We start from the raw sequence: 16,602 nt of genomic DNA on the forward strand, positions 1-16,602 counted from the left end.
ACAGCTCGCCAAATTTTTCAAATCCTTTTAATCACGAGTATTAAAGCTAGGTAAAAAGTACTTTGGGATGTGTTGTTCCATTTATATTTTAAAACTGTTCTCCATAGAAGTCCCTGGAGAGTTCATTTTAAAACAGACGGCACAATGTGAGCCACTGTAATACAATTTTCATTGTAAAATATTATGTCCTAGGGCAAATTTACCACAAATGGAGCAATCATGTTGTCCTATAAAACACAAGATGTGTTTTTGCAACTTTTGATATATCTAAAAAATATGCACAACTCCCTCCAGTCTGCCAAATAAACAAAGCTTGCTATTTTCAGTAAAGTGTTTTTTGGCTTTTGGAGTACATAGAGACTGTTACTAGCATTAACTGCTTTGACTATTCAAGGTGACATTGCATATGCACAACTATAAACATCAATAACTATAATATTATCTGTAATTATGATTAGAAAGAAGATTTTGGATATCCATTTAAACTTTGGTAGCAGGAGTATAATAAATATTTTGTGTTAGCTATCAAAGTGTCAGGAAATAACATCAATATGTATAGATTTTAATGACATAAAATGATTGAATATTGTATAGATTTCACAGCAGAGATACTTGCCTTGATCAGTTGTTAACTGGAGAGGTGGCTTATGTATCTTGCTGTATGAAATTTCATTAAGTAATTCATTAATCAACAGTGTTGCAAGAGATCTGCTGACAGTATTGGTGAATCTTGCTGTTTAAAAATCTAGACAAATTTCCTGACTAAATAATGCAGAAATATGCAAAATAATATGAAGTTATTTTTGTCAGAATATTCTGAGAAAAAAAAAAGCAATAAAAAAAGCTGACCTAGGTATAGCTAAATGCATCTATACAGAAATATATCTGTTCACAATTCTGAACTTTACAGTAGGTAGGTTTCTAGAATATTAGGAGTACATAGTAGTAATGTTTAGTATTGTTACCCTGAAAATGAAAATAGGGAGCAAAATGATATGGCATGTTGTTAAGAAAAGGATACTTTTGCAATGAATTTCAAAGGTATGCTAATTCTATGTTTTTCTTTCTTTTAGGATGCCAAAATAAATAACTTTCTTATTTTAGCTGTACTAATTTAAGAAGTGTAAACTAAATCTAGTTATGAAATTGATGCCTGGGAACCTTGAGTACTCATAAAAATTAGAGTTCTGTAACAATCTCTTGAATAATAATTTGTTTTGCATATTTGAGAAGGCTGAGGTTTGAGAGAGGCTAAATGCAGGAAATTCTCACTTTCTTCTGGAAGTTGGCAATCCAAAATCATGCAGTTTTATATTCCAGATAACAGTAGTTTTAGTGTATTTATTTATTTATTTATTTATTTTTACTCTGCTTAATATATATACCTGAGGGAAAAGACAACACAACAATTAAGACTTGATCAGGTGATATGTGCTGGATTTGTACTATACAGCACATTGCTCAGATTGTCCATCTTCTATTTAAGGAGGTTTTTACTGGGACAAATAAGTTGTTGTGTTAGGAGCTTTTCTGGCCTTTTGGTTGTGGGTTCAGGCTTTGGCATATCTTCCCAGGGCTGTTTTGGAAAGGGCTAGGGCTTGGGTTTATCTCAGCTCTGTGGAAGAGGAATGGAGCTGCTGAAAAGCAGTGGAAGCTGTGATATTTTCCAACCAGGTCCCCAGCTGGGGTGATTGGAAGACCAGTGCCCTGGGGAAAGCCACAGCACACACACTCAACTGATGGAGCAGCAGCCACAGATTTCCAGAATGGTGACATTATTGGACGCGTGTAGTTAATTCTGTAAGTGATAACATTTCCTCAGCAATACTGTGAACTACTTGTTTTAATTAGTAGAGTATTATGTGAAGTTAGTTGTTCATGACAGACTGTTAATTAAAATTCTGTGATTTGGATTATTAGAAAAGTAATCATATTTAATGTAGAGCTTTATTCTAATATATTTTTTACTCTTGTAGGCATTTAGACTTAAATTTACTGGTTCAAACTTAGAAGAACTGGGAAAAATAAAGCTGTTAAGGAGTATAACTGTTTTATTGACATACATAAATTAGCACTATTCATGTATTTAAATATATTCAATTACAGATCTCAGTTCAGTTCCTGACTTTTCCCCACAACTCCTGTGTGATAGTGAGCAAATTATCTGAGAACAAATGTTTCAGTGTGTCTGTTGAATTTAAAATGCAATGATTAATGTCAGCTGAGATCTGCCCCCTTTTTAAAATTCAATGCTAGGTCTGTATTCTTTTTTAGGAAATTCTGTTATTCATTTATTTTCTCTAAAATGAGATATGCCTCATTTTCTACACTACTGAAGAGCAAGCAGGACTGTCCCTTGTGTACATAGTACTGTCACTGCTGTAGTCAACCTTACCTCAGTTTGTGCTTTTGTAATATTTTATAATTCACAATAATGAAAACATAATGAGTAGTTACTTAATGTTTCTCATTTTTTTCATTCATCAAACCAAGTTGTAGAAGAATAAGCAGAAAATAAAAATGTACATAGGGAGCACTAAACATCAGAGGTCAAGCACTCTGATTTGGGTTAGAAGAGTAGCATACTGCCTGGGCTGTGTAGCTCGTATTGCTCAGTTGAGCTCAGATCAGGGGCTTCTGTTTTCAGAGACTAAGCAAGTAAGTCCTAATACTGAGCAATAGTATTTGTCATTTTGAACCATAGACTTGCATGGGTTTATGTGACCTGTTATGAATAACGGCTGTCTTTTTTTTTTTTTTTTTTTTTTTTTCTTGCAGCTAGTAGCAATTTATTTATTTATTTATTTATTTTCAGGTAAAAGAGCAATCACTGTGCCTCAAATTATTGATTTTATTGACTTAGTATATTGCAAGTATCACCAAGAGGAATGAGTTCATCATAAAAGCTTGACAAGTATAGCAAAAACACTTCTGTGAATATTAACTGAAACTTATAAACAAGTTCATTGTAGATGCATTTTATTGTTTTGAGTGTGGAGGCTTACAAAATATTATCTTTAGTGAATATTCTCAGGAGATACTGGTAAGTATCTCAGTGTCATCAGTAAGCATGACTTAACTTCTAAAGTACAGTCTTTATAAAAATAGTTCATCAGGGAACAGATTTAAGTAACAAATAACAGGTTTTTTTCTCTTTAAGAAAAAAAAAAAAAGTAAGTTATGCCAAAACAGAATGATTTTAGTCAACTCAGTGACTTAGAGTTCACATAGATCTGATATTCTGGTGATATGAAAAGGGTGTAAGTGGAGCAATCATTTTTGGGTTTGTACTGCGTGTAGAAGAATTTATTTATGCATATTTCCGTACAGAACTAATAAAAGTGCCTCACAAATTAAAAATCATTTAGCAAAGTTAAACAGTACTAGTTCTATTAACATAGCAGTTCTTAAAAAACACATTTGGAAACTGTTGAAAGGTGAGTTTTACATGCATGGCTCACAGGGTGAGGCTAGATCCTATCCCTGTTGGTAAGTGTAGGTCCCCCAAAACTTTTGTAAATCTCTTCATTTGAAAACTTTATGGATCAGTTTTTAACAGAACATTATGGAAAAGATTCATAATCTCTAAAATATCTGCCTATTTATTAAAAACAAAAAGTTTTCATATGCACATTTCTGATACAGTCTTTTTATAAAGCAGCCAGGCAACCAGGTCTTGAGTAAGGACTTTGTACAGGGCTTCCTCTCTCTATGGAGGAAGAAGTACTAAAGTGCTTACAGACTTAGCATAATCTGACCTATACAGTCTTATTGTATAGGAAAAAAATGTTGGAAAACAATGAAAAAATAAAAAGTAACTTAACAATTCTTTACCAACTCAGAAGTAGTGTTTTTCCATTATCTATCTTCTCTTAGAAATATGAAGTTGACCATAGACATAGTATTGCAATTTGCTGGGTAATGTGGAAATTATGTAGGGATGATATTTTAATGTTTAAAAGAATGCTTGTAACCATCTTAGGTGTATTTGAAGGCATACTGAAGCAAAGGTGTCTCAAATAGATTTTAAAAAATCAAAAACATTTACACTGATAACTAAAAAGATTAATTTATTGGGTTTTCAAGTTTTCATAAAAGAAGCAATTGAAAAAGACTAGTTCAAGCAGTCTTTTAACTGAGATAGATATTACAGTTTCTCCTATGGAGTGAGCTTATTTAATATTGCCGCATAAAAATTATTCATGAAAGAACAGTTTCTACTTAAAGTCCAACAATACAATTCTATGAATAAGAATGTTCAATCATATTCATACTTTTATAAAAAACAGTAGTATAATTCCTGTCTCAGATGTAGGATATCATCTTGCTGAGAAATTCTCTCACAATAGTTTGAAGTCTTTTTACCTGTTCTTAAAGTTCAACATTTAAGACGTTTCATGAATGTGAGCATTACCTGAATTTATTTAGTTTCCATGACTGAAATGTGAGATTTCCAGGGTCTGAGTCAGCAAGATCTCAGTGTTTTGGTGTTGTGTATTTACTTTTATTGTCTGCTTTGCTGACTTGTAATTCATCAGGTGTGCGGTGTGTGCAACCCAGTGCTTCATTTATGAAACTTAACAAGGCAAAACAGATTGCAGAGTGAAAGCAGGCAAGCTACTGTACATAGTGCTAGTGAAAAAGATGATGGTTTACAGTCATCTGTAATTATTCTTGCTGCTAAAAAAGATAAGAATATTGTATAATGGAGGCAGTAAATAAGTGATTACTATTACAAGAGAAGTGGTAGTGTTTATGTCTGGTATTTCTATTCTGTGTGAGAGTAGAGTCCAGAAGTGTCATTGCTGAGCTATGTGCTTATTCTATTAACAGAAGAACAAATGAAGTGTTACCAAGTTGCCATCCATTTTATTATACCTCTCTTGTTTTGGAGCCTAAGAGGATTTCTTTAATAATTTAAGCAAAGAAACAGCAAAACATTTTTAATTTATTCTGCTGCATTGTGTTTATTCTGGTTTCCTTATAATTCCTTTGATTTCTACCTATTTAATTATTTAGTCATCATGTTCTAATAGGCAAGCCTTTGTGATGTATGGCTTTAAATGCCAGAATGGACTAAGCTTCCCCCTTACTCCTCCCCAGATTTGTCTTTAAAGTATGAAACATATAAAATTTTTGCGTCTTTTGCTTTTTAAAGCTGCGGGGGAAAGGAATTTAACAGAAAATGATGGTTTTCAAGTGACTTCATTTATGATTCAGATATATGGAGGTCATATGGCAAATAACAATAGCAGAAGGACAGCCTGCATTAGAAGATGTCCGGTGCTTTAAAAACTGTTTTGGCATGTTCAATGTGGAGATGAATTGGGATAATTTAATACTGCTTTGCTTCTGACTACAGTTAGTGGATAGCATTAAAACTGCTTTGGCTTAAATCCTATGCATCCCTTGGGTGAGCCCAGCAGAACTGTGGAGCATAAGGAAATGCAAGTATCAGCAGCCAGCAATGTCTGGGGAAATCACACCAGATTTCCAGTTGTAGAAGGTTAGAGTGAGTTCAAGTTTGCCTCCAACAATTACATATATGTCTGTCTGTGCATGGCAAATAATCCACTGCAGTATCATAAAAATTTTGTGCAGACTTGCACACAGCGTAAACAAGCTATTAAAGAGTTTAGTAGTCATACTGGGGAAAAAGAACTGGAACATGGCAAAACTATATTTGAGAAGCTTGTGATGACAGATTACTCTGTAGCCCTCAAGATGCAATAGGATTCTGACTGCCCTTTTCCCTCAAACTATAACTTGAGTATAATTAATTAATTTATCAATTATTCCAGGTAATTGATCTTAACCTGAACTTAGCTTGGAATTTCCCGTGTGTCTTTTCAGTATCATCATCATAGTATCATAGTCTTGTGCGGGTTGGAAGGGACCTTAGAGATCATCGAGTTCAACCCCCTGGAATTTGAGCCTCCTGTGTAGCAGAGCGGCACTTCTACCACTTGTGCCACAGGGGGGATTTGAACCCAGGGCCTCTGGTGTTGCAATGCGGCATTCCTACCACTTGCGCCACCGGGGCACACAGTCTTGAAGATGGAGGTGTCTGAAATCTTCATGCATTATATTTTACTTCTATCTACCAATCCTCTGTTTCTCTTATTGTTAAATAATCTTGGTTACGATAGCAATAATGTTAGTGCCAAGGAGTTTGTGAAAACATAAGCTCTGTCTGAGAATAATTAACTGCAACTCATAAAGAGAGAAGATTAGCTAAAAGAGGAAGAACATCCTGAGATAACAATAACAAGAGAAAAACAGAGATGCAGAGTGTTTTCAAGGGGAGGAATGTTTAAAAATTTCAGTAATATATGCTACAAAATATCCTCAAGGAAAAGAGAACAGATTATCAGCTTCCCTTCTTCCACCCTCCCCTCTTTAAGATGAGGAAAACATAGAAAAGAAGTAAAATTTCACACTTAAGTCTGAACATCATAAGAAAATAATACATATTTAGGTTGCACAGTTATATACTATCATCAATTAAAAGCACAAATGCCAGTTATTGTAGATATTTAAAAGATTTCACGTGATGTTCCTCATGACACTGGTGGCAGTGCGGACATACGATCAACACAAGTGGTAGGAACAAAGAAGTGGCCATGATAACAGAGCCTTCTCAAACTTAGACATTAATGGAGTTGAATTTGAACTAGTCAGAAACTGAGAGAGAACAAGGAATAGAAGTTGGAGACACTAATGCCATCACATGATTTCCTTTGTCTGCAGATATACCCTCCTGTAGGCAAGACCTCTCCCACTTTTGAAATCACTTTCTCTACTCCGTCACTAAACTTTTTAATAGTGATGTTAATTAAATAAATTTGAAACCCTTTGTAGTTGTCTAAATGAGTGCGCACTATCCCAGTGGACAGTGACATAGTGTCGGCTATTCATGTCTCAGGACTGCAGTAACTTCTGTATGTAATCTCCCTGAGGAAAAAAAAAAACCAAAAAAAAAAAAACAACAAAACACATCAGCTAGTAAAAAAAGAAATCAGTATCTGCAACAAAATCCATTAACCTTCCTGCTAACTTGTTCTCTGTTCTCTGCACCGATTTCTTGTTGAACGTTATATCAAGTTCACGTTCTCACGTATATTCTAGAAGCTGTTCAAGTGCCCAGTTCTCAGCTTATTTTAAAACTGCATACATCTTTGGAATCAGGACAGCAGTTAACAAATATTTTCCTTGAGCAGAGTGGAACAGTTGCATCACAAGCCAAAAGTATATTTCTGCAAAGGTTTATTTATGAGCATGAAGTAGGAATTTCTGCCTTAGGAGATCAAGGATCATCAGAAATCTTCCCCAGTTGGAAATTACATTTTTCAGCTTTGCCTCCCTCTGTTGTAATGACCCCTGGAGCACCTAAATTGGAGAGATAATTAAACCAAACAGTTACACAGAAAACGCCGTTGCTGATGGGTAACAGAGATTAATTGTTATGTTGAATTTACAGTTCATCCCATGAGAGGCAAGGGAAAGAAAGGGCAACAACATATGACAGATGTTAGTTAAATTGCCCAACACTGCTATAGTGGGCTTACATATTTGTGGCGCTATAGTTGTGGGAGATGAATGCAGAATTCCTTCCAAAACATGAACTTCTAAAATTGGATTTCATAGGTAAGGTGGCAAATGCCTGGTTTGGAAGGAAGAGGTTGCCCCTAAGGCATTTATGCATTTATTCTTTGATGTTCAAAACTTTGTTGGATTTTTCTTTTTCTTTTTCTTTTTCTTTTTCTTTTTCTTTTTCTTTTTCTTTTTCTTTTTCTTTTTTCTTTTTCTTTTTCTTTTTCTTTTTCTTTTTCTTTTTCTTTTTCTTTTTCTTTTTCTTTTTCTTTTTAATGGATAAAAAAAAATAGTTGTGTGCAGCACTGAAGGAGTTGGGAGTAATTCTCTTGACAGTGGTTTACCCAGTGGACAACAGTACTTTATGACCGAGAACTTCCTGCATATTACATAATTACACCTATTGAATCATGGACTTTCTGCCCTAGATTACATTGCTTGATTTATTAAAGAAAATTAGTCATAAGTCTTAGTTATTTATTCATATTTTAAGAAGAATTTCACACTGAAATTAACAGTTGTGGAATTCACTGATTTCAAAATATTAACAGCCTTCTAGAGTTATTTCTGTCTAAACAGATTTTCCCCTGCTTTTTGTGGGGTCAGTTTTGTGTTTGTCTCTTACTCTCACCTATTTTCAACATCTTTATAATCATAGAATAGAATAATTAAGGCTGCAAAAGACCTCTTAATATCACCTAGTCCAACTGTCAACCTTCCATCATTATTACCCGCTAAACCATGTCCCTAAGTACAACATCTGCACATTTCTTGAACATTTCCAAGAACGGTGACTCCCTGAGCAGGAGGCACAGCAGCCATTAATTTCTGAGCGGCCTTCTTATTTTTCCAGAGACATAGATAACTTCTTCTAAATGGAAAAGTAATAATTACTTATAAAAACAAAATGTGATACACTGTGACCATTTAGTCCCAATGAATATGGCACCAAACTTTGAGGCCACTATAGAGAAATCTGCTAGTCACAGATGTAAAATGGTGAGAAGGATGACTAATTCTTTATGTTTCCTGCGTTTGCTTTTAAAAATTTATTTTCTTAGAATTATAATTGAGAATTCTTTAACATTGGGAATAGCTACATTACTCTCAGAGAAGATTTTTAGTTTATATGCCATTACCTCTTTAAGTGTAAAATAAATTCCAATCCAAAAAGGTGTCACTGGATTATTTCTTTAATTATCATTATTATTTTTTGCTTATTCTGTTGCATCATTTAATGGAAGAATGGTCTTTAAAAATCTGCAGCACCACAAAACATAAACATTCTGGCATTTTCATATTCCAGTGTTCTGCTTATATTTCATTTATTTCAGTGTTTCTTTCAGTGAAGGAAGTGTTCTATTTTATGTAGCAGTTTAGAAATAGCAAGTCTAGAAAGAGCTGGAAATATTTGAGAACTATCTGAAAGTACAATATTTTTTAAAGTAGTTCCAGTGTGAAGTTAAGGTGATTGAAGACCACAGTAAAAAAGATAAATAAAAAGAAAGTCTATGTTTAAAATGTATGTAAATATTTAAAGTGGTGCCATTGTCTAGACTTCTGATCACCTTTGACTGATGTACAGTTTCTGTTGCTAATATTTCTCATTTTCACAGAAGCCTGTTAGTGAAATGTTTTCTCAGATATTCTTTTTTTTTGGCTTATTGTATCAATAATGTGTGTGCGAACTGATGAGGTGTCTGATGAGTAAAAGTTCTCCTTTGGGAAAAAGTGTGAACACTTAAATCTCAGGACCCAGCTAATTATGGTGAAGGTACTTACCCAATTGAAGGAAATTTTAAGTATGTTCAGTATAGAAAAGTCCTTGAAAAGCGTAATTGCTTCAGCCTCTACAGCAGTTAAAGTACAATATGTTCTGAGTTGTTTATTCATGGTATTCAGTTAAAAATCAGTAATCAGTCATGTGGAGAACTATAGTTTCCCTTAAAACCTAGAAGGAAACTTCTCTCCTTAGGGTTCGTGTTCTTTATCACCCCTCCATCTTCCTAACAAAAACATAAACAGTTTGAAACAGGATTTTCATGGTAGGTTAAATGAATTAGTCTTTTTGTAGCTTTGTTTCTCACATAGAGGGAGGGATAGTTGAGTCAGTAATTTAAAGGAAAGTGGGGGGGGAAAGGACTTGAAGGTCCTGTTCATACAGAGAATAAAAGATGCTTATTTAGGATCAATCATTTTGACTTTTGCACCACTTCCTGGCATCAGTCTTTACCTCCTGCAAATTACTGATAAAATTGTATGCAAGATGTAGATTATAGAACTGGTGGAAGGTCAGAAATGGTTAGATAATTCCAAAGGCCAGTTTCTTGGCTGTTTCAGTTTTCCTTGTTATATTTGGCATAAAAAACCTCCATAGGGTGTGTGTTAAATTTTGTGCTTTTTGTCAGGGCAGTAAGAATGAACCCAGAAGACCTTTCAGGAGGGACTTGGATTTATTGACAAACTGAAGTATTTAAAATCATGGCATTATATAGGTTGTCAAAGACTATCAAGATCAGGCATCAGCTTGACCTGCTGAGTTTTGGTGCTAAAACATGACACTTAGTGCCACATCCATGTCTCTTAAATTTCTCCAGGGATGGGGAGTACACCAGTTCCTTGGTCAGCCCTTTCCAATATTTGGCCACCGTCTCAATGAAGAAATTCTTCCTAAACCTCCCCTGACACAACCTGAGACAGTTTTCTCATTTCATTTCTCATTGCTTGAGAAGAGAGATGCTCTCTTGACTGCATTCTCCTTTTTAGTTATAGAGACCAGTGAGTTCTCTCCACAGCCTTCTCCAGACTGAACAGTGCCAATGGCTTCAGTTGCTTCTCATTAGTCTTGGTCTTTTCGCCAGCTTTGTTGCTCTTTGTACACACTCAAGCAGCTCAGTGTCCTTGTAGCAAGGAGCTCCAACTTGAGTATGGCATTTGAGGAGTGGCCTTGCCATTGCCATATACAAGGGGAAAATGACTTCTGTGGTCCTGTTGGTCATCTTATTTCTGATGCAGGCCAGTCTGCCATTGGCCTTCTTGGCCACCTGTGCAAACCTCTGGATCATATTTAGCTAGTATACCCAAATCTTTTCAGCTGAGCAACTTGATAACCACATTTTCTTAAACCTATGCTGTTGCTTTGGATTGTTACGACCCAGCTTTTACTCTTGTTAAATCTCATACTTGTTTGTACTGTAGTCATCCTCTGGAATCCTACAGTACTGAGGCTGTAGTCATCCTCTGGAAATGAAATATGAGACTGGACTCAATATTGTTGATTTGTTTCTGTAGAACTGGAAGTAATAGCTTTTGCCTATACTTTCTAGAAACTCCTTTTTCTTCTCTGCTTCTTAGTTCATTTAGAGAAATTTCAGTGGCATGGTGAATTCCTGGAAATCTGGGTTTGTTAGCAAGTGTTGGCTGAATGCTGAGTAATTTGATTTATAGAGTTTTTAACAAAACTTTACTGCAGGTACTGACAAAATATTTGCATAAATGCATGTTTCCTGGAATATGTCAAACTCTTAGAAGATCAGTGAAAGAGTTCATTACCTGCCATCCTCTATACTTTAACTCAATACTTGACTGTTGTGTTCTTTGAAATAATTCATCTTTGTATGGGGATATTAACTCACTGGTGCTGCTGTTTTCTGGTCTTACCTCATCATTGTTAACATTGTGGATGTCCTCTTTTGGAGTTGCTGATTTAGAGTTTAAGTCAGAGTAGGACAGTGAAAATCAACATTTTTCCATTGACTTTCCCATGAGCTGTAGACGTAACAATCCTTATAGACCAAAAGATATTACGTGTAAACAGACGGATCTGTTTAGGGCCCACAGCAGTTATTACCTTGCTAACCATAGCAATTCTAGTGATAGGGTGCTTAAGCTGATTTTAAATAACCAAGATAATATCTAAATTTACAGCATTCAACAGTGTTTATTTTTACCAGTGATTAAGCTTCAGATGGAATTGTGGTAGAAAAATTTTGAATCCGTTAAATCAATAATTCAAATAAAAAGGCATTTTAAGTAAAACCTGATCAGTTGTCAAGAATATGAAAAGATGTTTAAAGAAATACAATTGTCTTCAATACAATCTAATAACGTTTCAGAAATGAAACATCTCTAATTTGATTAAAAATTCTGTGTTGACCATTATTATATCTATTCTCTTAAATAAGAGGACTGAGGCTGTCAAGACAGAACGTTAAGCTTTTTTGATTGTATGTCACTTTCATCTTTGGTAGTTATTACCCTTTTCCTGACACTGAGTGATGATCCACTGATATTTGGGAATTGATGAGCTTTCCTCGGCTAGTTTTGTCCTTACTTATATTATCTTTTTCATCCCAATCTCAGTGGTCCTATTAGTTTTTTGTTGTTTGTTTGGTTTTTGTTTTGTTTGTCTCTAGATCTGTCTTCTAGCACATCCTTACGTTTTATTCCAAATTGAGGAAGTGAAGAACATAGAAATTTCTTCTGATTTAAACTTTAAAAAGACAAGGTAGCTGCCAAATAGGTTGTACACATCTGATATTGCATTTGGATGATGTTGCTTTCTCGTAATACAAGTGTATGTACCCAAGTTATTCACCAAGAAGAGCCTGAGAGCGATGGAAGGCTTAGGGAGTAAGATATCTTTCTTCCTGGATTTCTTTGTCCAGGAATATATATATGGATGAGACAAGAAATGGGGAGAAAAAAAAATTGCCCATAATTGAGTAGAGGGGTAGTTTGTTTATTTTACATATGTTTCTGTTCCTAGCTACTCTAGTTTTTATTTTGATATCTTCCCTCTGCCACCTCAAGCTGAATATCTGTGCCTTTTTTCGCTCCCAGCTTTTTCTTCCTTAGAAACTGTTATTATGTCAGTGTCTTCTGGTCTGAATTTTTCCTTTGCTCTTTTTGTAATCTGACCCTTGGAAATTACACCATTGCCAAGCACATAAAGAGATTCCATTTATGGTCTAAAATTAGCTTTCTAGTCTAAACTTGTCATCTAGGCAACTTCTGCAATCAATAGAGAAAGATAAATACTGCAAGAAGCAATTCATCACATTTTAAGATTATGTTGAAATTGGAGGGATTAATTGCTGGTCTAGGTTGCCGTTTTCTTTCTGCTGATTAAAGAGAGAGTTCTAGATTAAATCCTTGGGTGAGATGCCTGAAGGACAGAAAGCTAAAATTATATGAAAAGTATCCTCCTACCTGTTGTGCAAGGAGCAATGTGGGTAATGCATTGCCCTTTTAATGTCTGCAGTACAGTGGTTAAAACTGAAATGAGTTGACACCCAGAATGTGTTCTCTTTGTCTGAACTAATTTGCAACAATTCCAGATTGTTACATTTGATTTTTCACTAGTGTGTTCTGCAATGTTATGACAGATCCAAAAAATCAACCCCTTACAATTTTGTTAGAACGGTTAATATTTAAATAGTTTTCATGATTTTCCTACCATGTCGCTAAATCAAATTATTTTCATTTTGACACTGTGAGATAGAACCTTCAGAATGTTTTTGATGAAGTCACATAGTACTATGCAACAACAGAACTGAGTACAAACCTAATTACCTGAGTCCCATTTTAAAATTTTAAAGATCTAATTTTACTGATAGGTAATGTCTCTTGATATTACTGAAACAGAATCATACTCACAGAAGGTGTTTGGATGCAATTTGATCAGTATGATAATATTTGATGATTAGCCCTGGACATGAGGAATTGAAATTATAAAAATAAAATTTGGAGATGCATGTAAGACTAAATATGGATAAATATTGTATGGACAAATTTTATTATGACAAAATATTTTTCAGTTGTAATTACTCCTGTTCTAGATCTGGTATTTAGACTTACATTTGACCTTTTTTAACAGTGCTGTAACTCACTGCTGAACAACAAATTGGAAACAATTCATAGCATCAAAGACTTCTGACTGACGCCGTCTATCAAGCCTTCAAGCACTGTGAACTGAAACTACAGATCTTGGAGTTTGTGTCACCTGGGTCAAAAGGAATGCTTTTCTGATATTAACGAGGACTATTACTGCCATTATGACGAGCCAGGAGAAGTGGCTTAACCTTAGTCCTGGAGAGTTCTCTCAGCTTCAGAAATATGCAGAATGTAAGTACTTTCTAAAATATACTTTTACATCTTTTTACTTCCCAGTTAGTAGCTCAGAATTACATGCATAAAGGACAAAATACTAAACATGAGAAGTTAGATTTAGAAATATTGTTCATATATTATTTTTTTTTTTTTTTTCTGCCTGTGGCAACATGACATCTACTTAATTGTATCACTGTATTAACCCAACAGAATAACCATAAAATCATTGCTTTTCTAGAAGAGCTATTAATATCAGGATAAAGTGATTGATCAAATTGTTTGGATTGTTTGTGTTCAGATTTGTGTTTATATGTGAAATGAAGATGTGGTGTCTTTGAACTGTACTGTATCAACCTTCCTTGGCTGTCTGGAGTAGGAGGCTGCAGAGGCTGTCTGGAAGGCTCCAGGGTGACCTCATTGCAGCCTTCCAATACTTAAAAAGAACTTATAAGTAAGATGGAGACAGAATTGTTATATGATCTAACAGTGATAGGACAAGCAGAATGGCTTTAAACTAGAAGAGGAGAGATTTAGGTTAGATGTTAGGGGGGACATTACTTACTCAGAGATTGGTGAGGCACTATCACAGACTGCTCAGAGAAGTTGTGGATGTCCCATCCGTGGAAGTGTTTAAGGCGAAGTTGCATGGGGTCCTGGGCAAGCCCGCATCATGGAGGAAGCAACTAGATGATTGTTAAGGTTTGTTCTAATCCAAACCATTCCATGACTTGATGATTAACCAGAGCTCTGTGGGTAGAATTCAGAGTTTACAATTAATACCTCTGTATTCTGTTGTTGTGATTGAATACTAACTGTTTGTACTAGGTGAGTGATTAACAGCATCTACTATAATTGATTCAAGACAATTACCTTAAATGAGTCCAAAGAGAGTGCATGCTCAAGTGCTTTACTTATCAGTAGGAAGCTTTAAGCAAAGAATATATTTTGTTATTATTTATTTGGAATGTATGTAAATTTGGTTAAAAATATTTGCTCATTTATTTCCAGGGAGTAGTTAGTATTCTGCATTTCATGTGCCTATCCACCCAGAAAGTGCTCTTATTAAAAAGAGTTTGCCTTTGTTCTGTGTATTAGCAGTATTAGCATAGTTATTAGTATAATTATTAGTTTATCGCTTAGTTTTTAGTGTAGTTTGCCTTCCAGTTCTTCTGTGAACTTCACAATATTCTTTCTTCTACCTCTGTATACAGATAATCTCCTTGATATCTTATCGGTATCCATAAATGTAACTGAACAGCAAAGGAACATATGGATTCTTTACTAATTGGCCCTGGTGACAGAACATTCTATACTTTCTCCCTAAGCAACACTTGGAACTTGGTAGTGTGTAAACATGTCCCAGTTAGTTAACATCTTCACAACAAACTAATTCACTGTTGTTACAATTAAGTGGTATAATGTCATGTTAAAAGGTGATATTTCCACAATCCAAGGAATATCTGTTTATAATTTCATTTTACAGAATTATTTCTCAGCTCAACCTGAGACAACTTAATATTCACTGTTTAAGACCTTTCTTCAAATAAGAATTTGGGACTTCAAATGAGTTTTGCAAACAGTTTAAATATTACTTTAAAATGTAGAAAAATGTCTTTGTAGAATTAAAAGAGCATATTAATTAATACTTGACACTTTGCAGTTAGTTTGCATGTGTGTGCGTTGTTAGTGTTGTTGTTGTTTGGGTTTTTTTTGTGTATTTTTTTTTAAGAATAATTTCCAGTGACTGTTACTTCTCTTTACTCCTGTTCTGAAGAACAGTAGGTTTTTACTTAGTTTTATTATCTCAGAAGAGAAAATGAGAACTGAGATAACTGGATGCTCATTATGTAGTAATAATTTTGCCTACACCAAATGTATATACTAGTGGAAGTACACGTACTAAGAAGATAATTTTTTTCCTTTAGATTTCATGATCAGGTTTACTTATGGAAAAGAAGGTGAAAAGATGTACAGTATTTTTGCATAAAAATCTAGAAGGATAAGGTAGATATGGGATTAGATGTTTAATGCAAAGATAAATGAGGCAGAAATTGTTTCTTCTGAAATATACAGTACCAGATATATGCACAGTTCTGTACTAGCAGTGTAAACTGTAGGCACATTATAAAGAAGCCATGAGTAGTTTCACCGTAATTATTATTAGGGATCTAGTAATTATTCACTGTAATTATTATTAGGGATCTAGTAAATATTCACTGTAATTATTATTAGGGAGCTAGGTGATATGGTTTAGGGTTTTCTGTAGGTATGGTAAAGGGAGGGTGGTTGGACTAGATGATCTTATAGGTCCTTTCCAACCTTGTGATTCTATCACCTGTAGGGTAAATCCTGTCAGTTTAGAGGTGCTGTGTTTTTGTTTGTTTGTTTTTGTTTGTTTGTTATTGTATTATGTATTATGTAGTTAAAAGAATTTTAGTATATCTGTGCTGTTACAGGCCAAATTACAAAAATTAAAAATAGTTAAAGTGAGACTGCTTCATGATTTAGCTGGTCTATAGAAGAAAGAAGTCCTTCCCTTAGTAGGCAGAGAAAGGCAAAGGAAAAAGCCTATGAGCTCTGGCAGCACATATACTCTGGGGAAAATAGCTTTGTTTTTTCTAGTCCTTTTGAAATTGTCAACAAAATATGCCCTGAGGACCAAGCCTGAAAAAAGCTTTTTGCAAAAGTTTTGGCAGTGTTTTCTTTCCCAGGCTGGTAGAGGAGAACTTGGGCAAGCTATCACAGCCTGAAGATATAGATGTTGGATTGCTACTGAAATGGCTATGAGAACAGGAACAACGTCAGCAGCTGCTGCTTCTTTTTGTATACCATCGATAGCTACTGTCGGAACTAAATCATGTAAGAATATTGTAGGGCAACAGGAGGAAGAACTTGTAA

The 16,602-nt window shown here is 34.7% G+C and overlaps 1 protein-coding gene across 16 annotated transcripts in view; it reads left to right on the forward strand.

Annotated features, from left to right (window-relative positions):
- The window catches only part of DGKB (diacylglycerol kinase beta), a 325,927-nt gene that overhangs the window by 25,932 nt on the left and 283,393 nt on the right, over nt 1-16,602 (forward strand). For 15 of the 16 annotated variants that reach the window (XR_014943032.1, XR_014943029.1, XR_014943031.1 and 12 more), the window contains one exon: nt 13,472-13,719. Coding sequence is in view for 11 of the 16 variants with exons in the window: in XM_032443169.2 (XP_032299060.1) it covers nt 13,650-13,719 (70 nt within the window). In the remaining 5 variants the exon portion in view is untranslated. Of the gene's footprint in view, nt 1-1,679; nt 1,801-13,471; nt 13,720-16,602 lie in introns of those variants that run through there. The other variant, XM_015853621.3, reaches the window with a different exon arrangement.

The sequence above is a fragment of the Coturnix japonica genome, chromosome 2 (assembly GCF_054131305.1).
Source record: "Coturnix japonica strain WE chromosome 2, WE-NBRP24, whole genome shotgun sequence".
Classification (NCBI taxonomy): Eukaryota; Metazoa; Chordata; class Aves; order Galliformes; family Phasianidae; genus Coturnix; species Coturnix japonica.